The sequence below is a fragment of the Typopeltis vanoorti genome, chromosome 14 (assembly GCF_054136105.1).
Source record: "Typopeltis vanoorti isolate ZY-2024b chromosome 14, IOZ_Tvanoo_1.0, whole genome shotgun sequence".
Classification (NCBI taxonomy): domain Eukaryota; kingdom Metazoa; phylum Arthropoda; class Arachnida; order Uropygi; family Thelyphonidae; genus Typopeltis; species Typopeltis vanoorti.
In genome coordinates this window covers 86,647,229-86,673,634 of record NC_143562.1, presented here as the reverse complement: position 1 = coordinate 86,673,634, position 26,406 = coordinate 86,647,229, and the positions used below count along the sequence as shown (strand labels likewise).

The 26,406-nt window shown below is 37.3% G+C and overlaps 1 protein-coding gene across 3 annotated transcripts in view; it reads left to right on the top strand.

Annotated features, from left to right (window-relative positions):
- LOC150099728 (uncharacterized) overlaps nt 1-26,406 on the top strand; it is a 178,126-nt gene that overhangs the window by 18,857 nt on the left and 132,863 nt on the right. For all 3 annotated transcript variants that reach the window (XM_090404047.1, XM_090404045.1, XM_090404046.1), the window contains exon 2: nt 7,666-8,923. In XM_090404047.1, the coding sequence (XP_090260173.1) occupies nt 7,666-8,923 (1,258 nt within the window). The remainder of the gene's footprint in view (nt 1-7,665; nt 8,924-26,406) is intronic.

Genomic DNA, 26,406 nt, shown 5'->3' with positions numbered 1-26,406 from the left:
AATATACAGTTGAGTGCTGCTATAGACCAGACAATAGAATAAATGATGGGGATAGTATGCATAGGCAAATAAACTCAATGAGTGGAGGACATGTAATTATTATGGGGGGATTTCAAGTATGGTAACATTGATTGGAAGGAGGTGAGAACACATGGGAGGAAGGAAGTGGATTTTATGCAGTTACTGAGGGATAACTACCTGAGACAACATGTAATGGAATATGCTAGGGGTTCGAGAGTGCTTGACCTAGTATTTGCATTTGAGAATTTGACTGTAATGAATATGACCACGTTGCCACCAACTGGAGAGACATTTAGTTTGTTATACTTACCAGCCCGGTAAGTATAACAAACTTATGAGATTGCTTGGTTCAGTGCCATGGCATGTAAAACTGCAAGGGCTGGATGTTGATAGTGCATGGGAAGTGGTAAAGGAGAATTTGAAGGAGGTAATGGCTGAGTGCATACCTAGAGTCCAGATAGTAAATCAAGTGGGGGTTAAATGGATGAATAACACCATTAAGCTTGAGCTGCAAAAAAAGAAACAACTGTGGAGGGAATTTAAGGAGAAAGCTGACCTGCAGGAACATGAACAATATAAAGCACAGACCAGAAGGGCAATTATTATTATTATTATTATTCAGGCCTCCATGGAGTCAAAAGACTCATCGTGGGAGATCCTTCCTAAGAACATAAAGTCTGTCAAGACTCATCGAGGGGAGATCCCCCCTAAGAAACACAAAGTCTATCATACCACTCCTTAAACTTATTGACCGTTCTCGCTCTCACCACTCCATCAGGCAATGCATTCCACGGTTCAACCACCCTCCACGCAAAGAAACCACTCCTAACCCTCTTACTGACAGTTTCCTTTCGTAACTTCCAGGGATGGCCTCTTGTCATCACTCTGTCCCGCTGTTCAACCAAGCAAAAGAACTTCTGAGTGTCAACCCTGTAACCACCTCTCAAAAGTTTAAAAGTCTCAATCATATCACCTCTCCTTCTTCTATCCACCAAACTCTGCAGTCTACATTCCCTCAGCCGATCCTCGTAACTATCCTTGTACAGTCCTGAAACCATCTTTGTCATCCGTCTTTGTATCCTTTCCACAGTTAATTTATCCCCTTCAAATCCTGGAGAACAAATCTGAGAACAATAGTCCAAGTGTGGTCTGATCAGAGACTTATACAACGGAATGATAACCCTCTTATCTCTGCAGGTCAGTGTCCTTCTCATAATTGCAGCAATCCTCTGTGTTACCTTCACCACCTTTGCAATATGTCCCCTAAACTTCAGGTTTCTATCAACCATCAACCCCAGATCTCTTGTCTCCCCTACTTCCTTCAGCATAACTCCTCCTGTAGAGTATGCAGCATCCCATTGATGTTTCCCAAACCTCAAGACCTTACATTTAAACTGCATTAAACCAAAACCCCATTCATTTGCCCATCTATCTAGCTTATTCAAATCCTCTTGCAGGACTACCACATCTGCACTTTTACTAATAATCCTTCCTAGCTTCGCATCATCCGCAAACATCTGAATATCCCCTTACACAACTCTCTGATGCCTATCAGACAGCCAATCCTGAATCCAGTTGACCAATCTGACATCCAGACCCATGTGCTGCAACTTAAATATCAGCTTATCATGTGGCACCCTGTCAAATGCCTTTGCTAAGTCTAAGAAAATTGCAGTATATGCCTTTCCCTCATCTAAGGTTCTTGTAACTTTATTATAAAAGGCTAGCATATTGCTAAAACAAGAGTGCCCTTTCACAAATCCATGTTGACTCTCACAGATAACATTACCCTCATCTGCCCAATGTTGTATATGGTCCCTCACTACTTTCTCCAAGATCTTAACAACTACTGATGACACACAGACTGGCCTATAATTAGACACTTCCTGTCTGTTACCACCCTTATGCAATGGCACTATCTTACCTTCCTTCCATCCCCTGGGCACCTTTGCCGAAGCCAGACTTTCATTGAAAAGCCAGGTTAAAGGCACTGTCAGTTCCCTGGCACATTCTCTCAAAACTCGTGGTGAAATACCATTGAGTCCCAAAGCTTTACTGACATCCAGAGTACTCAGTATCTGAAACACACTCTCCTCCTGTACCTCTAAACCTCGAACCAGCCCTATCCCTCTAGCATTAAAACTGACTCCTCTAGGATGAAATACTCCAGTAAAGTGTTCATTGAACAATTCCACTATTTCCTCTGCATCAGTCACTCTATTCCCATTTTTATCCCACAATATCATTCTTCCAGAGTTATTTCTCCTCCTACTGGCCACATAGCTAAAAAATTCCCTAGGATTTTCTTTGGATCTTAGGGCCAACCTCCTCAATGGTAAGAAAAGTAAAAGCAGATTATGAAAGGAAATTAGTAACACAAGCTAAAGAGAATCCCAAACAGTTCTTTCAATATTCTTCAAGTAAAAGAAATAATGTATACGGCAGAATAATTTTAAGGAATGCTGATGGTAAGGAGGTAACTGAATCAGTTGAAATAGTAGAATTACTAAGCGAGCACTTTGCAAAAATATATCATACAGGTAGTGATATTGCAGGAATGAGGGAACCAATAGCTTATACAGGAATGTAGGTGAATGAAATGAAGGTGAATAGTATATTACAAACCTTAATGTGAATACATCTGTGGGATTGGATGGCATACCAGCTCGGGTCTTATGTGAAGCGGCAAAAGAATTGTCAGTGCCCTTGACCATTTTGTTTAATTTGAGTCTCAGATCTGGGTTAGTCCTGAGGGGGGTGGAAAGAGGGGAAAATAGTTCCATTGCATAAAGGAGGCTCCAAGACTGCTGTTGCAAATTACCGATCAACCAGCATATCAGGAATCATCAAGGTTTTGGAGAAAGCAGTCAAGAGCAAAATACAGGAATGGATAGATGATGATGGGATACCGTATGGGGGGGGACAGCATGGTTTTTGTGAAGGGTAGATCATGCCTCAATAACTTGCTCAAGTTTTATAACAAGGTGACGGCAGAACTGGATAAGGGAAATGGGTTTACAGTGATACTGACCTTGCTAAGACCTTTGACAGGATACCACATGGAATTCTAATCAGTAAATTGCAGCATATGGGGATGGATATAGGGTTGGTGAGATGGATAGGAGGGTGATTGATGGAGAGATTCCAGAGATTAGTTTATTCAGGAGTAGAGTCCAAAAGAAGGGCTGTGACTAGTGGTGTGCTGCATGGTTCTGTTCTTGGATCACTGCTATTTAATTTGTTCATTAACGATACAGGAAAGGATCTGAGAGGAACTGTTAATTTATTTGCTTAAGAAGCAAAGTTGGGTAGAGCAATAGTGAATGCAGATGATGTAAAAATTTTGCGGATTATTTCGATAGATTGGAAGACTGGGCTAAGGAGAATGGATGTCAGTTTAATGTGGCAAAGTGTAAGGTTATGCATTTTGGGGTGAAAAGATTAGCAACAGTATACCAAATTGGTGGAACTGTACCAGGAGATTGATGAAGCCATGGATTTGGGAGTGTTGGTAGATAGGGAGTTGAAGTTTAGGGGGCACATTGCAAAAGTGGCTAAATGAGTTCATCAGATCACTTGGGTACTGAAGAATACTTTGACGAGCAGAGACAAGCAAGTTATTGTTCCTCTTTATCGAGCCTTGATAAGACCCCATCTTGACTACTGTGCTCAGATCTGGGTGCCAGGGTTTCTTCTTAATGGGGAGTAGGTAGAGAGGATCCAGAGGCGAGTGACCAAGATGATAGCTGGTCTATGGAATGAACCTTACAAGAACAGGTTGAAGATCTGTGGATTACAGAAATTGGTTGATAGGCAGAAAAGGGGTGATATGATTGAGACATTCAAATTACTGAAAGGTTTTTACAAGATCAATTCAGAGGAAATTTTTCAGAACAGGTGGGAGAACTAGGTGCCATCCATGGAAGCTGAGCAAGAGTGTAGTTAGCAAGGGTGTTAGAACTAGGTTTTTTTACTTGGAGAGTGGTGAATGAGTGGAATAAGCTGCATGAGTTTGTTGTGGGTGCCATGACTGTAAATGAGTTCAAAGCAAAGTATGATAGATACTGTGTGGATGCTGAATAGTTGTTCTTGACATGATGTTTAGGGTCTCCCTCGATGAGTCTTAAGACTCCTTGGAGTTTCCCATAATAATAATAATATTGTACATTTGTATGTTTCCTGATGATGACTTCACAGAGGTTGAAAGGTCAATTATTACTTGCTTAATGTTAAGTAAAGTAATTATTCTAACACGTATGTTGTGTCTCCATAAATCTTCACTGTGATTGCTGACCACTATGCAACCTTAAAAGAAAGAAACAACCAGCCTTATAATTCCACATATATCTTTTCTTTACAAAAGTCTACATATGACTAGCCACAACACAGATGATTACTTCATGATCACTTTCACCAACTGGAGTAAAATGTGAACCCCCCCCCTCCCATAATCACATCCTCCAATGAAATGATTAGATCTAGAACTCTCGATCCTTGAATGCCCTCTTTTATATAATCCCTGAGATAGTAATCTCTCAAGAACTCGAGAAATTCATTTTCCTTATTCCCAAATGCTTTCGTTCCAATCTATACCGCATAATTAAAATCACCCATAATAATTACCCTTCCTTTGTTCATTAATCCAAGTTGTTTACACATTTTTTCATCACCGCACTCCACATTCTCAGATCTATAACAACATCCAACTAAATATGTCTTACTTTCAACCTCCACGTTACACCACACTGCCTCATAACTATTGCCACTATTTCCCTCTTTTATGTCTACCTTATGTGGACTTAATTTCCCTGGTATTATCAGCGGCACTTCTCCCTCCCTTCTTGCTCCTTCTCTCCTTGCAAAAAAATACTCTATCCTTCCATTTCTATTCTTGTTACGATATCTTCATTCAACCATGTTTCACTTATTCCATTGATTTTGGGGAATAAACTCAGTCACTGAAACCATTTCATCCTCCCCTTATTTCTGATACTTCTGTCATTTGTAAACAAACACAGCAGTTCATTTTTAGGTCTATAGCCAATCCTGTCCAAGCCATGTGTTGGTTGTAATTTCCACACCACACCTGGCCAATTACCTTTATCACCACTTACCACATATATCTGCTCAGTCTCAACTTCACCATTCACATCGCAATATACTTTATCTTCATACACACAATCACTGCTGCTTGAAAGACCTTTATGAACTGTTCATTAAGTATCTCCACTATATCTTCCACAGCAGTTGTATTTATACCATTTTCTCCAATGAATGTCATCCTTCCATATTCATTCTTTTTTTTGCTGGCAGCATCTCGAAAGAACTCCCTAAGATTCTTTTTGGCTTCATTAACTAACTGCTGCTTATACTTTACTTTTGCTACCCTTACCAACCAAGTCACCCTCCTTGCCTGGTCTTTGTAATCCTCATAGAATTAGTTATTACCACTTTTCTTATGCTGCTTTCATAATGCTTTTTCCTCTTTATCGCATGCTTAATCTTTTCATTCATCCATTTCACACCTACCTTATTTAACCTTCTGACCCTTGGAATACATTTAGACATTGCTTCTACTAGATAGTTCTTGAATATCCCCAAGCTGCATTGATCTCTTTTCCAGCTAACTCCTCATTCCATGCTACACCTGCAAACTGTCTCCTGATCTCCTCATAATCACCAGCCTTCCAGTTCCACATATACCCTTTTCTTACAGAGGTCCTCACACTGCTGACAATCACTCAGGTAATCACGTCGTGGTCACTGTCACCAACTGGTGGGTGATTTGACACCTCATTTATAATTACATCCTCTGATGACATGATCACATCTAAGACCCTCAGTCCTCGTGTGCCCTCTGTTACATACTGTTTGAGGTAGTTGTACCTCAAAAACTCAAGAAACTCCTTTTCTTTATTTCCAGTTGCTATCTTATCATCCCAGTCTATATTGTCAAAATTACCCATAATAATCACCCTTTTCTTATTTGCTTGGCTAATTTGATTATAGATTTCAAAGTCACTACCATCTGTATTACCAGGTCTAGCAAACAAAGTTTGCGCCTCAAAATACTTCAAGACTGAGGCAACTCGTAGCAAAGGTGGACTCATCAGTCCCTGTCTTAGTATCTCCCTTAATGCAAAACACATTTCCTTGTGGATATGTATAATGTTATGCATTAAGGGAAGGCCACTACCCAGACCAGTTTCCACCTTTATTGAGGTCTCGTCAGTGGAGCCAGGCCCAGAAGTGGAGATACCAAGGCAGAAGCAATGGAGAGGTCATCTTTACTTATACGAGTTGCCAAAAGGTGTACCACCTTATTATTACATTACTCTGGATTCAGAGAAAGATGTTGGAAGTTTATTTTCCACTTGGTTAGACTATAATAAATTTAGTTTAATCCTTTATCCAAGTGTTATCAAAAAGTTTGCACCTGAAGATACTTCAAAACTGAGGCAACTCGTAGCAATGTAATAATAAGGTGGTACAGCTTTTGGCAGCTTGTATAAGTAAAGATGACCTCTCCATTGCTTCTGCCTTGGTATCTCCACTTCTGGGCCTGGCTCCACTGACTAGACCTCAATAAAGGTTGAAACCGGTTGGAAGCTTGGGTGATGAATGGCAATGCTGTAGCCCATGAAGTTTTAACTGAGGCTTGGCTGTTGCTGTCACTCAGGGTCTGAGTGGTGGGGTAATGAATGGCAATGCTGTAGCTTGTGAAGTTAACTGAGGCACGGCTGTTGCTGTTACCCTTCCAGATTAGCAAATGAGCGGTGGTGGGGAAGTCTGCCATGGTGTAGAGCCAATTGGTTCTCAGAGTTCTTCTCAGTGGCAGGGCGAGCCTGTTACTGAGGGGAATAACATTGAGTTTCTGACTTTCTGATCCTGCGGGTTGTTCATTATTGGGTGATCCGGGGAATTTTACGAGTTTTTGGAGAAGTATCTCCGCACTTAAACAAAGGGAAAACAGTCTGGGTAGTGGCCCTTCCCTTAATGCATAACATTATACATATCCACAAGAAGATGTGCTTTGCATTAAGAGAGATATTAAGACAAGGAGTGATGAGAGCTTGGTCCACCTTTGCTACGAGTTGCCTCAGTCTTGAAGTACCTTCAGGTGCAAACTTTGTTTGCTAACACTTGGATAAAGGATTAAACTAAATTTATTATAGTCTAACCAAGTGGAAAATAAACTTTCAACACACAGATATTTGCGTGCGCATGTGCACACAAACCAATGATAACCACTCTAAAAAAATTCACACACTCATTCTTATAAATAACTAACATTAGTCCATCATGTTCTTGGATCTCTTCTCTAATCAGCAATCTCATTTTTCCCTTCTTAATCATCCTCAGCAGTAGCCACTGAAAAACATTTAATAATAGATCATTGGGAAATTATTGGATAGGATATGTTCTGTCTATATGCTTCCGACAGACTGCTTGTTGCTGTTTTCATTATGTCCAGATAATGGTTTAGTAACTGATATCATTTTTATATGCTTAAAATGATTAAAGAAAATGTTATTAGTTTTTATGTCTTGTAATATAAAACTTTTAGCCATTATAATTTTTGCAGTAAAAGAGAATGCTATATCCATTTTCCATTTAATAAAATAAATGTAATTTTTCTTATAGAATGGTGGAAGAATTACTGAAGATCAATCTGCTTGTTATTCAGGCCATTTTCGAATCACTACCAACAGCCACAAACATGATCAAACAATCAGAAAAGATGCATGTGATAGAAGTGATTATATTCATGCCTCATATAAACAGAATTGTGTCTCATCAAAGATAAAAAAAAAAAATAGTGAGCCCAGTAATAGAAAAATAAGAATATATGGAGAGGATGGATTAGCATATATTGGATCTGGTGAAAGGACTCAAATGAATAACTTAACTGGTTTGGTTAACACTGAAATGGCACAAAGAAAAGGGAAAAATGTTTCAAAAGAATACAAACATGGTAATCATATGAACAATGGAATCAAGTCTCCTAGAGCGAGAAACACAGAAGAAAGAAAATATGGAGAAGAGAAGACTTATATATCAACAATGTATGAAAAGCAAGAGATGCAGACCAAAATTAGTAGACCAAGTAGTAACAGCAAAGAACAGAAGCATTTTAAACCAAATAAATCTAAACAGAATAATCCTGAATGCATATTTATGAAGAAGAAGTCTGATTTCAGTGATAGTAGAAAAACACGTGGAGAAGAACAGCTTTGTCTAGCTTCAATAGTACACGAAGAATACAAGTCTGATTTGAAAAGAATAATAAATGGAGAAGAGCATTTTCATAGTCCATTACGACAATATGGAGGTCATCATGAAGTGAATAAAGCTAATAAAAGCAATTCTTACAAAAATAGTGAACCAGTAAGTAGAAAAGGATCCAGTTTAAAGTTATCAGCTCAGCATAAAGACAATATCAGGAATAACAGAACTGATTTGAATTATGTAGAACAAAGGCAGAAAAAAATTCATGATCAGAGTACAATAAGACATAAACAGAAGGATTATAAGCCTAAAATTAAAGCAAAGAAGGTTGATTTCAGCAAGAAGGAAAAAGTATGTGTGGAAGATGAAAAAAAAAAAATTATTTCAGCACAAAATGAGAGATGCATGAAGAAGGCTGAAATTAGCAGAAGTAATTATAATGATGTTTCAAATGAATATAACTGCAGTGAGAAAATTGACATACTTAATAGAAATAAGCCTGGTATCAGTAATAAAACTGCACAAGCTACTCCAAAGAAAGATTGCCACAATATAATGTTAAAGAAAGGATCTGAACAATATGTGAATAAACGCCCAGGTTTCAAGCAGTATCAAAATTCTCATTGTAAAAATGTGGCACATAAATTTACCAATAAAAAAATTACTACAAGAAGTAAGTTGTAACATAACTAATAAGTCCATTTCAACTTTTAATCTAATTTCTATTTCAGCTGTTATGCTACCTTGGAAACCTTTCATATAATTTGTTATCTAGTACACAGTTCTTTGAAGATCTTGCTTATACATCCATCTTTGCACAAATTATTTTTCTTATTATTGTTATTATTACTAGATTTGCAACAAGATCTGAGTATTGGAGACACTGTAGTGATAAAACATGACTTCATTTCCTCCTAAGAAGATAATTTATTTTATTAATTTTTATCTATATATCTGTATAGTGTGTTAGATGAATTTTGTTTGGGTGTGTTTTTATTCATATATAAGCATAGTTTATTAAGTGTTTATTTTTAGGTCATTGGTGACTGTGGTACAATAATGGAGACAGCTGTTAGTCCTTAGTTTAATTTTTATATGAGTAATTTTGTACAACTTAGTCTTTGCGAATGTATGTTCATTGGTGAGCGCGAATAGTTAGGAAAAGGAGATGGTGTGAGAATATTTCAGAAATATATGCTGATTAGACATATTACTAGATAAGTTGCAAAAGGAAACTGTGAGTAAGAAGGTGAGGAGTGGTTTCTTTGCGTGGAGGGTGGAATGCATTGAGCCGTGGAATGCATTGCCTGATGGAGTGGTGAGTGCGAGAACGGTCAATGAGTTTAAGGAGTGGTATGATAGACCTTGTGTTTCTTAGGGGGGGGGGACCTCCCCTCAATGAGTATTGACAGACTTTGTGTTCTTAGGAAGGACCTCCCATTATTCAGGTCTCCATGGAGTCAAAAGACTCCATGGAGACCTGAATAATAATAATAATAATATTGAGAAATGCAGCTGTTGAATGCAAGTAGAATTTCAGATAAGTCGACCTAACAGATAGTGATTCTTAACACCTCCAGCATAATTGGAGATGTTAAGAGCCACTGTCACTATCTTCTAATCTCATTTTGCTTACACATCATCTCAATGTATTGTTTGCATGCCCTCAGTCTATTCTTATAACTAACCTTGTCCAGTTTAGATATAATTTTTGTTATCTGACTCTGTTATACCTTCTGCAAAGTTAATTTAGATCTTCAAATCAAAACAGATCTCACTATAGTAATCTAGATGCATGTTTAGTAAGAGATAACTGTGTTATTCAAAATTCTGCATGAGTTCATGTAAATGCAGTAGAAAAATTATTTAATTAACATAGATTAATTACAAATATTTTGATTCATGTATCATGGATAATCACCAGCATAATACAGTTGGAAATTAAAAAATTAAAACAATAAAAGTATATGTAGAATGGAATCTCTCCTTATGTGTAGTAGCAAGACAGCCAAGTATAAACTGATACTGACAATTCACTGATGTTTCTTTATATAAATACTAGGAGTATCAGGAATAAAGGAGTTGAACTACTGGCAGGAATAGAAATAGAAGGATATAGTGTATTTATTATTATTATTATAATTATTATTTTCCTGGCCTCCATGATCAACACAAAGTCGATCATACCACTCCTTAAACTCATCCACTGCACATTAGCCACCCTCTCAGGCAATGTATTCCATGCTCCTACCACTCTCCATGCAAAAAACTCCTTTTTTTTTACCCTTTTACTCACCACTCCCATTTGCAACTTCCAGGGATTCCCTCTTGTCCTTGCTCCTTTCCCTTGTTCTACCATATGAAAAATCTCCTCAATGTTAACACGATAATAATCCTCAATAGATTAAATGTCTCAATCGTTTCCTCCTCTTTTTCTTCTGTCCATCAAACTCTGCATACTCTTAGTCTGTCCTCATAATCAACATTGTATAGTCCTGATCAGTGGCGGCCCATACATAAGCACTGCGACACTGCAGCATCCCAAGGAAGAAATGAAAAAAATAAATTTTGTTTGTGTTTATAAATAACAATGCTTACAACATTATATAAATGCAGTACAACATGTTAAAGGTTACAGCTTATGTTTTTTGACATTGACTGAATAGTTTTTGATTAACGCTTTAGATTACAAAACAAATGCATTGTAATCTAACGCCGATATTCGTTTGCGCTTGTCATTACACGTTATGGCATTAGATACACTGCTGTCTGGCCAGTGTATCTTATTATTGCGCGCGTTATTTCTGTGAGATAATGAAACGTTTGTTTCATATTTTGTTTTATTTCATAGTTTTTTCATTCATAGTTTGTTTCTTTTGTTATCAAATACATATAAGATTAAATCATGAGCTCTCATATACGAGAGAGATAAACCAATGGGTCTGACATGGATGTCCCCTCTCAGCAACTTTTTAATATCTACTTAAATGAAATAATAATAAACTGGAATAAAAATTTACATCAAGGAATTAAATTTTTTCCTACAGTAAACTTAAACACTCTCCTCTTTGCTGACAACCAAATAACAATTACAAATTCAGTGCCTTTAACCTGGCTTTTCAATGAAAGTCTGGTTTCGGAAAGGTGCCCATGAAATGGAAGGAGGTAAGATAGTGCCATTGCATAAGGGTGGCAACAGACTGGAAGTGTCTAATTATAGGCCAGTCTGTGTGTCATCAGTAGTTGTTAAGATGTTGAAAGTTTATTTTTCACTTGGTTAGAGTATAATAAAATTAGTTTAATCCTTTTTCCAAGTGTGAGCAAACAAAGTTTGCACCTGAAAGTATCTTCAAGACTGGGGTAAGGTGGTACAACACCAGGACAACTCGTTGCAAAGGTGGAGAAAGCTACCAAAACTCCTATCTCAGTATTTCCTATAATGCAAAACACATCTCCCTGCGGATATGTCTAATGTTATGCATTAAGGGAAGGGCCACTACCCAGACTAGTTTTGACCTTTATTGAGGTCTCTTCAGTGGGAGCCAGGCCCAAGTAGAGATACCAGGCAGAAGCATTAGCAGGTCATCTCTACCTATAGGAGTTTGCCAAATGGTGTGCCACCCTTTTTTAATAAATTACTCTGGATTTAGAGAAAGATGTTGAAAGTTTATTTTTCACTTGGTTAGAGTATAATAAAATTAGTTTAATCCTTTTTCAGTGTGAGCATTATACTCTAACCTAGTGAAAAATAAACTTTCAACATCTTTTTCTACATCCAGAGTAATTTATTAAAAAAGGGTGGCACACCATTTGGCAACTCCTATAGGTAGAGATGACCTGCTAATGCTAATGCCTGGTATCTCCACTTGGGCCTGACTCCCACTGAAGAGACCTCAAAAAAGGTCGAAACTAGTCCGGGTAGTGGCCCTTCCCTTAATGCATAACATTAGACATATCCGCAAGGAGATGTGTTTTGTATTATAGGAAATACTGAGATAGGAGAGTTGGTAGCTTTCTCCACCTTTGCAATGAGTTTCCTGGTGTTGTACCACCTTACCCCAGTCCAGAAGATACTTTCAGGCGTAAACTTTGTTTGCTCACACTTGGAAAAAGGATTAAACTAATTTTATTATAGTTGTTAAGATCTTGGAAAAAGGAGTGTGGGACCGTATACAGCACTGGGAAGATGAGGGTAATGTTATCTGTGAGAGTCAACATGGATTTGTGAAAGGGCGCTCTTGTTTTAACAATATGTTAGCCTTTTATGATAAAGTTACAAGAGCATTAGATAAGGGAAAGGCAAATACTGCCATTTTCTTAGACTTAGCGAGGGCATTTGACAGGGTGCCACATGATAAGCTGATATTTAAGTTGCAGCACATGGGTCTGGATGTCAGATTGGTCAACTGGATTCAGGATTTGCTGTCTGATAGGTATCAGAGAGTTGTGTATGGTGGAGCAGTTTCAAGGAGGCAGAGGATTACAAGTGGGGTCCCACAGGGCTCAGTACTAGGACCTATATTGTTTAACCTTTATATCAATGACATTGCCAGTGGATTGCAATGGGATATTCAGTTGTTTGCGGATGATGCGAAGCTGGGAAGGGTTATTAGTAATAGTGCAGATGTGGTAACCCTGCAAGAGGATTTGAATAAGCTAGATAGATGGGCAAATGAATGGGGGTTTTGGTTTAATGCAGTAATATGTAAGGTCTTGAGGTTTTGGAAACATCGATGGGATGCTGCATACTCTACAGGAGGAGTTATGCTGAAGGAAGTAGGAGAGACAAGAGATCTGGGGTTGATGATTGATAGAAACCTGAAATTTAGGGGACATATTACAAAGGTGGTGAAGGTAACACAGAGGATTGCTGCAATTATGAGAAGGATACTGACCTGCAGAGATAAGAGGGTTATCATTACGTTGTATAAGTCTCTGATCAGACCACACTTAGACTATTGTTCTCAGATTTGGTCACCAGGATTTGAAGGGGATAAATTAACTGTGGAAAGGATTCAAAGACGGATGACAAAGATTGTTTCAGGACTGTACAAGGATAGTTATGAGGATCGGCTGAGAGAATGTGGACTGCAGAGTTTGGTGGATGCAAGAAGGAGAGGTGATATGATTGAGTATTTTTAAACTGTTGAGAGGTGGTTACAGGGTTGACACTGGGGAGTTCTTTCGCTTGGTTGAACAGCGGGAAGGAGTGATGACAAGAGGCCATCCCTGGAAGTTACGAAAGGAAACTGTGAGCAAGAGAGTGAGGAGTGGTTTCTTTGTGTGGAGGGTGGTTGAGCCGTGGAATGCATTGCCTGACGGAGTGGTGAGAGGGAGAATGGTCAATGAGTTTAATCAGTGGTATGATAGATTTTGTGTTTCTTAAGGGGGACCTCCCCTCGATGAATCTTGACAGACTTTATGTTCTTAAGAAGGACCTTCCACGATGAGTCTTCTGACTCCATGGAGGCCTGAATAATAATAATAATAATAATATCAACAGAAAAATCAAAATCTATGGCCTTTAAAGGACATAAAATAGAACTAAAAAATAGAACTCCAGCAAGAACTAAAATAGTAATAGATAACAAGATCTTAGAACAGGTGAATTCATTTAACTACCTAGGATGTACGATCACATATGAAAATGAAAAAAAGATATAAATGTAAAAATTGCAAAATATTTAAAAATAACAGGTGTAATTAACTCTATATTTAAACCAAACCTAGTTCAAAAACAAACCGGACTAAAAGTATAGAATACATTAGCCCTACCAGTCCTAAGTATGGAAGCTAAATATGTACAGTAAAACAAAAAGACAAACAAAGATTAACAACAGCAGAAATGAAATTTTTGATAAAAACTGCAAAGTATACTGTATTTGATCACAAAAGAAATGAAGAAATTATGAAAGAATTAAACCAAGAACCAGTAATAGAAAAAAATTAAGAAATATAAGCATAAATGGATGGAACACGTTCAAAAAATGAACACAGAAAGATTACCAAAACAAGCCTTAAAATACAAGCCATTAGGAAAAAGAAAATCAGGACGTCCTCTTAAACGATTCAACAATGGCTGCTAGGCCTAAAGCCTTGATATGCATGATGATGATGATGAAACGTTTGTTATTGATGTGTGTGCGTGGTGAACTATTTTTTGTAAATCTTATTTAATTTTGTTAAAATAACATATAATTATTTATTTATTATAGGTACAAGGCAGACTTATGATGAGTGTCACCATTGAAAATATGAAAAGATTTATATATTTTCAATTATCGTTACTCGAAACAAATAACGCCGATATTCGTTTGCGCTTGTCATTGCTATTGATACGAAACTTTTATTATTGGTGTTTGTTCGTGGTGAGAATGAAATATTTTTAATAAAGCAATTTTTTAATATGTAAATTTATTTATTAATAAATCTGTTACTGATTAGGAAAAAAAGTTTTATATTTATATATGCAGCACCCCCACTTAAAATTTTCACCAGCCACCACTGGTCCTGATATCATTTTTGTTATTTGTCTCTTTATCTCCAAGGTTACTTCATCCCCTTCAAATCCCAGTGACCAGATCTGAGCACAGAAATCCAGATGTGATCTGATCAAAGCTTTATACAATGGGACTACCACACTTTTATCTCTCATAGTCAATGTTCTTTTCAACATTGTAGCAATTCTCTGATATATGTTGAAAGTATTTTTACTTGCTTATACTATAAATTAAAGATGCCAAGAAATTATATTCTTGGTTAAATGACTGGACTACTAGATATAGAGGCTAATGACTTCAGATTAATTGCCTTACCATCTCATAATGCAAGGCACATATCCTTATAGACATGTATAATACTATGCATTATGGGAAGAGCACTACCCAGACCGGTTCCTACCTTTATTGAAGTGTCTGAGATGTCTTCACAACCTTTTGCACTCAGAACTTCAAATCTCTATTGCAATCACCCTAAGATCCCTGATCCTTGCTTCCCTCACTTTTTCCACTATAAACCTACCATGTAAACATGAAGCATCCCATCTGTGGATCCCAAATTTTAAAGCCTTACATTTAATTGAATTAAACTGATATCCCCATTTGTTTGCCCATATTTTATATTTTCCAGCTTATTCAAATCCTGTTGAACTAATAGAAGGCAAATAACCTTCTATTAGCTATTGTTGATAATCTTCCCAAGCTTCAAATCAACTGCAAACAATTGAACATCTCCCTGTAGTCCTGTGACAATATTATTTGACAAAGATTAAACAGCAATGGTCACAGTACTGAATCCTGTGGAACTCCCTACTTGTAACATCCTAGGCTAATACTGCTTTCCCATATACAACTCTCTGATATCCACCAGAGAGCCAATTACCAATCCATTCCACTAACCTGATATCCAAACCCATATGTTGCAACTTAAAAATCAACTTGTCATGTGGCAACCTGTCAAATGTCTGAAAAATCAAAAAAAAAATTAAAAAAATGACAGTGTATGCTTTAGCCACATCCACTGCTCTTGTTACTCTACTGTAAAATGTTACCAGATTACTAAAACAAGAATGCCCTTTAACAACCCCCATGCTAGCATGCATAAATAATATTGCCCTCATCTGTCTAATTCTGTATACAAGCTCTTTGAAAAATCAAAACAAAACATTAAAAAAATGACAATGTATTCTTTAGCCACATCCACTGCTCTTGTTACTCTACTGTAAAATGTTACCAGATTACTAAAACAAGAATGCCCTTTAACAACCCCGTGCTAGCATGCATAAATAATATTGCCCTCATCTGCCTAATTCTGTATAAAAGCTTTTCAATTTCTTCAAAATCTTAACAATTACATAAGAAATTCAAACAGGTCTATAGTTTGATACCGCCATTCCGCTGCCACCCATATGCAAAGGTACTATCTTACCCTCCTTTCACTCCACAGGAACTTATCTCATTGCAAAGCTTGCATTAAACAGCCAACCTAATGCACAGTCAATTACATAGCACATTCCTGTAAAGCACATGGTGAAACTTTATCTAGGTCTCCTGCCTTATTAGCATTTAGCATACTCAGTATTAAGAATACATCCTCTTCCTTCACTTCTAACACTTCATCACTCATTATCCTTCTAAGAATATTGCTTGCTGTACCAGGATGAAAGACTCTAATAAAGTGACCATTAAATAGTTCAACTATGTCATCTGCTTGGTCACCTGATTTCCATTTCCATATAACAAGGTAATCCGGTCACTATCATTTTTCCTCCTACTCACCACAGTTGAGTCGAAAAAACTCCTTGGGATTCTACTTAGATTGCAGTGCCACTCTCCTCTTATATTAGTACATTCTCTCAAAACTCTTGGTGAGTAGGAGGAAAAATGATAGTGGCAGGGTACCTTGCTATATGGAGATGGAAATCAGGTGACCAAGCAGATGGCATAGTATTTATTCGAATATAACACCCTCGCGTATATCTTGCACCCTGAAATATCATCATTTTCGCTCCCATCCAGGGCATTAGACATGGTAGCTTTTAAAAAAATGTTGGCAATTATTTCTGGTGAAATCATTCACGCTGTATAGAACCTAAACCTCACCTCTCCATCCCCTGCCTCTTGCAATCCAAGATCTAGTAGTAGTCAATGCTCTCACTCCCCACCCTCTACTGGTTGCTTCCATCTCTATGCATATGACTGGTGTAGTGTTAACAAAAGATCATGTAACTCGGCAAAAAAGGCAAGTTGATGATTGTTGAATTATTATTATTATTATTATTATTATTCCTGATACCTCCAATTTGAAATGCTGATTCTCTTCAATCGAATTTCAAAATATCTGAAACTGCCATAGCAACATTCATTATCTATTTCTTAAAGTTGTAAACTTTTTTGTGTGTGCAAAGCATATGCAAAACTTTTTAAATTTATTTTTTCATAAAGTAAAACCAGGGGTACGAGATATATGTGCTGATGTTATATTCGAATAAATACTATGTCATCTGCTTGGTCACCTGATTTCCATCTCCATATAGCAAGGTAACCCGGCCACTATCATTTTTTCTCCTACTCACCACAGTTGAGTTAAAAACTCCTTGGGATTCTACTTAGATTGCAGTGTTACTCTCCTCTTATATTTTAATTTTTCTCTCCTTACAATACTAGTTACTTTCCTAGCCTGAGCACTATATTGCTCATACACCTGTTCTCAATCTCTCTCTTTACACATTATTTACTCGAATATAGCTCACACTTTTTTACTCAAAATTAAAGTAAAAAAATCTTGGCTCAAAAAATAAATACTGTATGTGTTAAATGATCTCTTTTTCTTCTGCAATTCTCCTTTTCTACATTCATCCATTTGACTCCAAATAGATTTCTGCAATTCTCCTTTTCTATATACCATCCATTTGACTCCAAATTGCATCTCATTTGAGATATACAATCTGCCATTGCTGTCAACAACTTTTTCTTAAGTATCTCCCATGCACTAATTACCCCCCCCCTTTCCTCCTTCAAATTCTTTCATCCATTGTACTGCTGCAAACTGGTTTCTAAGTCTGTGATTGTCGCCTGCCTTAATTCCACATAAATTATTTCTGTTTTGATACCCCCAAATGTCTGTTCATTCTCCAAGGTCAGGACTACATGGTCACTTTCACCAACAAGGAGCAAGTATGATGTCTCAATCACAATCAGATCTTCTGATTCTGTCACCAAATCCAAAACTCTTGATCCTCACGTTCACGTCTCCAAAAATGCAGTTCCAAAAATACAGTTCCTTTATTGCTACATGCTGTCATTTCCTTTCCCCAGTTTATATTGCTGTAGTTGAAGTCACTCATACTGATTAGTTGCTTTTCACTTGCCATACTAATTTGCCTAAACATTTCCTGCTCATCATCAATTATCTTCCCTGGTCCTACTAAATATCTTGTGTTATAAACATCTATCTTACACCACATGCTCTCAAAGCCATTCATGTTATCTCCACTGTTATTTTCCACCCTGAGAGGGCACAATTCATCTCTTATAATGAGTTGCACTAAATCACCCTGGAACAGGGAAACTGGGGGAGCTCTTGAAGATGGAGTATATTGCGATGTGGGTTAAGACTGATCAGATATATGTGGTAAGTGGTGATAAAGGTGATTGTGCAGGTGTGGTGGTGAAATCACAACTAACACATGGCTTCGACTGGCTATAAATCTAAACATGAACTGCTGTGTTTGTTTACAAATGCCAGAAGTATCAGAAATAAGGGAGATAAAATGGTTTCAGTGATTGAGTTTATTCGTCCCCACATCATTGGAGTAAGTGAAACATGGTTGAATGAAGATGGTATCGTAACGGAAGTAGAAATGGAAGGATACAGTATTTTTTGTGAGGTTAGAAAGGGGAGGAAGGGGGGGTGCTGCTGATAGCAGGGGTCCACATAAGGTAGAAAGGGAGAAATAGTGCCAATAGTTATGAGGCAGTGTGGTGTAACGTGGGGGTTGAGAGGAAGATATATTTAGTTGGATATTGTTATAGTAACCTGGGAATGTGGAGGGTGGTGATGAAGAAATATATAAACAGTGTGGATTAGTGAACAAAGGAAGGGAAATTATTACAGGCAATTTTAATTATGATGGTATAGATTGGAATGAAGAGATAGCATTTGGCAATAAGGAAAATGAATTTCTCGAGTTCTTGCGAAATAACTGTCTCAGGCAGTATGTAAAGGGGGAAAGTGAGGATCGAGAGTTCTAGATCTGATCGTTTCATCAGAGGATGTAATTGTGAGAGGGGTTTCACACTTTCCTCCAATTGGTCATGTGATCATGAAGTAATCGCCTGTGTTCTGGCTCGTCATATACTGACTTTTGTGAGGAAAGGATATATGTGGAAGTACAAGGCTAGTGATTATGACAAGCTTAAGAGACAGCTTGGAGCTATAACATGCACGAGGAGTTGAGCAGTAAGGAAATAAATGCTGCATGGGAACTGACAAAGAAATACGTAAAGAGTGTCAATATGCTAATATATTCTGAAGGCCAAAGGGCTGAATAAGGTAGGTGTTAAATGGATGAATGTAGAGCTTAAGCTTGAAATCTGGAAAAAGAGAATATTTTGGAAGCAACACAAGATGAATTATGGTAATAATCAGTCACATGAAGAGTATAAAGAACAAACCAGGAGAGTGACTTAATAAGGAAAACAAAAGTAGAGTATGAGCATAAATTGGCAAATTAGGCAAAGAAAAACCCTAGAGAGTTTTTTAGATATGTAGCAAGTGGAAGGAACAATGATAATAGTAAGATGAAGTTAAAGGATGAAAGTGGTAGAATGGTAACTGCTGCAAAAGACATGATTGAGTATTCAGTGATCAATTTATAAGGATTATTTCATCCTGATCATGGTGGAATCATGAGGAAATTAAGTGTAGAGGACATTGGAGTGGAGATGGCTTAATTGTGATTGAGCAGGAGGTATTTGAGGAAATAAATAACCTTGATGTCAATAAGTTGATAGGATTTGATGACATATTGCAAAGCATCTTAAGGGAGTGTTCCAGGGAATTGGCAGTAGCATTGGCATGCCTGTTTAATAAAAGTCTTACAACAGTGTAGGTTCTAAGGGAGTGGAAGGAAGGCAAAATTGTTCCACTGCATAAAGGTGATGATCATGCTGTAGCTTCAAACTGTAGCTGGCCTGTATATCTGGAGTTGTGGTGATTGGTTTGTTAAGGGGAGATCATTGAAATCATGGTTCACTAACTTATGTACTATAACAAGATGACAGATATCTTGGATATGGGAGATGCATATACAGTGGTGCACTTAGATTTTGCAAAGGCTTTGATAGACTGCCACATGACAAGCTCTTAAATAAAGTGAAACAGTTTGGATTAGGTAACAGACTTCTGAGTTGGATCAATTAATGGCTGTCGGATAGGTATCAGAAAGTTGTATATGGGGATATGATATCCTGAAAGAGAAAGGTCACTAATGCTGTGCCACATGGATCAGTTTTGGGGCCATTGTTGTTCAATTTGTACGTTAATGATATTGGGATGGGTTTATGCAGTTATGCAGATGATGTAAAATGGGGGAGAGCAATTCAGAGTCAAGCGGATGTTATGGCCTTACAAGAGGACTTCAATAGATTGCATGAATAGGCAGGTAAGTGGAACTGTCACTTCAGTGTTGCAAAGTGTAAGGTTTTGAGATTTTGTAAGCAACAATGCAATGCAAAGTATACACTTTGTGGGGAAAGTTTAATAGAAGTAAAGAAGATGAGAGATCTAGGAGTCATGATGTACAAGGACCTGGAATTCATGGGCCACATTGCACAAATTGTGAAGACGTCACATCAGATAATGGTAATGATGTGGAGGACCCTGACATGCAGAAATAGAGAGGTTATGATACCATTGTATAATACAGGCATGCACAACATATGGGCCACATGCTATTTATTTTGGCCCCGTGTGCCTGATTGAAATTAATCATATATGATGTGAAATTAGACGATTTGAATTAAATTTTTGCTAAGACTCTGCATGTTTACGTTCATGCAATTAATGTATGTCACAATCATGTTTCTTTCATCTCGACAATAAATTGCATTTGGAGTTATTCCCACTGTCATATTTAATAACAAATTATTACAATCGCTTCGAGGTTTTGTTAGCGCTAGTGTCGCTGCGGGGAAATTCAAAGTTACATCTCCATAATAACAACTTGATGTCTACGAACGAGAACGAATCGTATTACACAAAGTTGGCCGTGCTTTGACTGGCTTTGGCAGTGTAGTAGTTAGTTGTAGCTGGAGCAATACATTATATAACTGTTATCATAACCTGCATTATTGTGAGTTTTTCATCATTAGTTTTTTGTAATTAATATTGTCAATTTCTGGAACATCAAGCATTTAACCCTGAGTGGACAAACAAATATTTTTTTATATTGTTTAAGGACAAAATAGTGTGCATTGTTTGCTGGGAATCTATCACTGTGTGCCAAAAGAGTACAATCTGAGAGGTCATTTTGAATCGAAACATCCTAACCTTGGCAAATTGGATGCAAATGAAAAGCAAATAAAAGCAGCAAAGTTATTGAAAGTCCTTAGCGGTGGTCAACAAGCTTTTAAAAAAGTGACATCTGCAAATGAAGTTGCCACAAAGGTAAGCTTAAAAATATCACAAGACATAGTTTGTGCTGGCAAATCATTTACTAAGGAAGAGTTGATAAAAAAGTGTCTAATGATTGCTGTTTCCGAATTGTGTCCTGATAAGAAAAATAATTTTGAAAATATCAGTTTGTCCCGTATGACTGTTCAGAACAGGGTGGCTGCTATTGCCGAGGATCTTAAAGATAACCTGCAAAAATCAGCTAGTGAATTTGTCTATTATTCGCTTGCTATGGATGAAAGTACCGACGTGAAAGATACTGCACAGTTTTTAATATATGTAAGAGGCATTAATAAGAATTTTGAGGTGACAGAGGAGCATGCTAGTTTGTGTTCAATGAAAGGAAGAACAACAGGAAAGGAGATTGCAGAAAATGTAAAGATGTGTGTAACCAAAAAACTATCCTTAAATTTCAAGTATTTAGTAGCAGTTGCACTGATGGTGCCCCATCTATGTGTGGAAAGAATGTTGGTGCTGTAATATTTATTGAACAGTATGCAGATAAACCATTGACAAAAATTCACTGCCTAATTCATTAGCAGGTGTTATGCTCTAAGGTTTTGCAGTTTGATAATGTGATTAAAGTAGTATTTGCTCTGGTCAACTATATTTGTGCTCGGAGTATGAAACACAGAATGCTTCAGGCGTTTCTAGAAGAAAATGATGCAGAGTACAGGGATCTACCATACCACACTGATGTACGTTGGTTGAGCCGTGGTAAAGTTTTGTCATGCTTTGTCATTTTAAAAAATGAACTAGTTGAATTTTTGGAATCTCAAGAAGAGATGGAAAAATTCCCAGAAATAATGGATGAAGAATGGAATCAAGATTTATTTTTCTTGTGTGACATTTTGGGTCACTTGAATGACTGTAGCTTACAGCTTCAAGGAAAAAATTAGTTTGCTTTTCAGTTAATGTCTCTTATAAAGGCATTCAAAATGAAATTAAGTTTGTTTGAAAATCAACTTGCTAAGGGGGATATGCCACATTTCTTAACTTGTTGACAGACAGAATATTAAGAAAGGCCATATTAAGAACAACCACTTCAAACATGACACCAAACTTTGATAAAATAGTGGCAACAAAGAAATGCAATGTGTCACATTGTGACATTCAGTCACTGATATTTCACTGGGAATAAGTGTGATATTCTCAGTGAAATTATTAGTAAACTTTGTGTTTATGTTTAAGTGGTTTTTATTGAGAAATTTTTCAGTTATATCTGTTGGTAAATAATTTGGATTATAATTTTAATTGTAACTCTCTAAAAAATTAAATATGCATATTAATTAGTATTTACTGTAGACCTACTAACAAATTTACTTAAGTTTAGCTGCAATTGACTAGTCTAAGATTCAAGGTCTGAAGTGATCTGGCCCTTAGTGTCAGGTGGTCTAAGTTAGGTTTGGCCCTCAAAGACAATCAAGTTGTGCAAGCCTGGTATAAGGCCTTGATTAGTCCTCATGGATTATTGTGCACAGATTTGGTTGCCAGGTTTTCATGGTGAGAAGGATATGTTGGAAAAGGTCCAGAGAATATTCACAAAGGTGGTTAGTGGTCTTTGGAATGTAGAGTTGGAGGAAGAGGGGGGGGAATATTATCGAGACATATAATTAGCTTGTTATATAAGCAAGTCGAGGGTTGTTATCAGGTTGACATGGAAGAGATTTTTCATGGAATAGCATGGGAGGGTAGAACAAGAGACCATCGCTGGAAACTGTATAAGGAGGGTGTGAGCAGAGGAGTGATGAGAAGGCTCTTTGCATGGAGAGTGGTTGGTGAACGGAATGCATTGCCTGAATGTTTTGTGGGTGTAGACACATTGAATCAGTTTAAAGCACAGTTGGATGAGCATTGTGTGCAATAGTGTGTATACCTCCCATGATGAGCCTCTTGACTCCATGGAGGTCAAATGTTAATAATAATAATTTGCCATACCTTACGATTTCTATCCCTGTTAGAACATCCTTCTCAGTTAACCAAGTTTCACTGTTACCAACAACCTTTGAATAGGCTAAGTCAGTCAATACTACAAATTCATTAACTTTATTTCTAATGCTCCTTGCATTTGTATACAGAAAAACCAGTGTAGTGCCACATTATTATTGTTATTGCCATTATTATTCTCCTCATCCTTCATTTGGCTTCATTATATAGGATATCCCTCTTATTTATCAAACTACTATCCCCACATGAGGCCATCCCTGTTACATTCCACCTGTACATTTCTAGTTTCCCTGCCATGATATATTCAGTTTCCCAGAAAACAAGAATTTCTCGGCACCCTTCTGTATTCAAATATAATCCGTCTCTTCTGTCCTCAAACATACTCCATGCATCCACATATTCCAGATCTCTTTTCCTACACATTCTTATTATTGTCTCATTTGTTATTACCACTGTTCTCTTCCACTCCACATTATCATACCGGGTCAACACACTCACTATCTTTCCCCAGTCACATTTCTGCTGCACTATCTCTAACATCAATCTCAAATCTCACACTACATGATTCACACCACATCTCAGGTCATTCATCCCAACCATTACTGTCATCTCCTTCACATTTTCACCCCTCTTCACCACCAGTGACACACTCTATTGTTCCACTAGGCAAGCATGCACTCCTCTGGCACTCTTCTCTGCATACACCAAATCATCGAATCTCCATATATGATGTGCCAAACAGATTCATTCATCCTTCTCTAACTGCATCCCTGACTCTTACATCTTCCAATTTCTCTATCCTTTCTCTCCCGGTCTCGCTCTTCCCCCCCCCTCATCTTTCTATCCCTTGCTTCCACACGCTCAACTTTCTGCAGTTTTCTCTCTTCCACTGTCTCTCTCATTCTCTCACCTTCCTCTCTCCCTTGCTGTCTGAAGTCATTAGCTTACACCTACTCTCATTTTTTCTAATATCTTTATTCACCCTCCTCAACTCGGTCTTCACTCAATCCTCAGCAGTTCTATTTCTCTCTCCACACAACCTTACAATTTACATTCACAAACACAATCATGGCCATCAAACAAGCCATCTTATCTGCTACACTGTGCAAAGTTAAATCCATGTGTACATCTTTAATATTCTCCCCACCCACCCACCAACACACAACCGGCATCTGCATACCGAATTTCACCCATTTGTGAAGTACTGTCTCTGCTGCCACTAAATCCTGAGATTGAAATACTTGTGTCTCCATATGCCTTCCACTCCTTACATTTCATGCACACATGTACATTCACATCCCACATCTGCAACATATTTAAGCAACAAGATATGTACATATGGCATGTGTCGCAAGCAACAAAATCATCAACTATGCCATAGATGGCGAACCTATGACACGTGTGTGCCAGAGGTAGCACATCAACGATTTACATGTGATATCCTTTTATAATCGTAAAAATTATTCAACGATTTTTTTAAAATTGTTACAATACGTACAAGTTAAATTTTTTTTACACCAGAGAGCGGCTATGAAGATGTGCATATGATTGGTGCGGTATTAACAAAAGATCAGGTGACCCAAAGACAAATGCAACCGACAATTTTTGAGTTGAAATGCTAATTCTCTTCAACTGAATAATGTAACATCTGCAACTGTCATAACAACATTCACTATATATTTCTTAGTTTTAACACATTCATGACGGGGAGTCATTTATCATCCGACAGAACTTCTCATTACCGGCGGTCTCAACTCACACAAAGTTTCAACCCGTGGTTGATTTTTATTGCTGCTTGTTTGCGTTTGAGCTGCAGGGGAACTCAGAGAAACATTATATGGCATGTTTCAATTCGTGGTAGAATTTTATTTGAAGTTAGCTTTTGTGGTCTGTCATAATGACATTGAGAATTTCAAATGCAATTGAACAAACACTTATTTGATATAATTGAAAAATTGGACAGTAGTTTTTAATTAGATACTGTGTTTCCAGTACAACATATAGTTTTGCTGAGTCTATACAGCATAGTTTCTGTGAGAGGGGACATGTGAATCATTAGTTAGCGCCGTTTTTATTCCAGCTGTGTCTAATTGCACTATTTGTTGAGAAATATATTGCACAGACTACAAAAGCCTCTGTACCTTATTCAGGAAACTAAAACTAATTATTTTTCTTGCATCTATAGTATATAATGGTTGTTGGGGGGGGCATGTTGTTAACCAAGAGGAACGAGTTACTATTGCCTCGACATGAACAAGTTTAAACATTTTTTGTGTGGGAGGTATATATATACATATGCAAAACGTTTTAATGTCTTTTTTCGTAAAGTGAAATCAGAGGTGCAGTTATATGTGAGGGCAAGTCATATTCGACGTAAGCATTTTACCGACAAGTTGACATTCTTCCGCTGCTTACCCAGCTTCGCTGACTTCTATGGTGAGTTACAATGCATAAATATTTTTCTCACTACCTTTTTTTTTTTTTTTTATCAAACGAACATCATAAAAATTAATTTAATAATACAATAATCAATTTTACACTGAATAATATAAATTTTTGGTGATCAGAATGAGTTATGTCAATGAAAATTAGCATAAGTTAATTTAATGATGTTGGCTTGAGGAAACTACAATATTGTAGCATTAGTCCTGTGATTGATAACTAATTTAAATACGTACTTTTATATTTGTCAACATGCTACACCATATACATAAGTGTACTAATGCTCTATCATTGTGCCATAATTATTTTATTATTATTATTATTATTATTCAGGCTTCCATGGAGTGAAAAGACTCATTGAGGGGGAGGTCCCCCCCCCGTAAGAAACACAAAGTCTATCATACCACTCCTTGAAGTCATTGACTGTTCTCGCTCTCACCACTCCATCAGGCAATGCATTCCATGGTTCAACCACCCTCCATGCAAAGAAACCACTCCTCACCCTCAGTTTCCTTTCGTAAAATATTCGTTGAAGGTTCAACACTTCAGTATCAGAAAATGATTATTATTATTATTATTTGACACCTCCAGGTA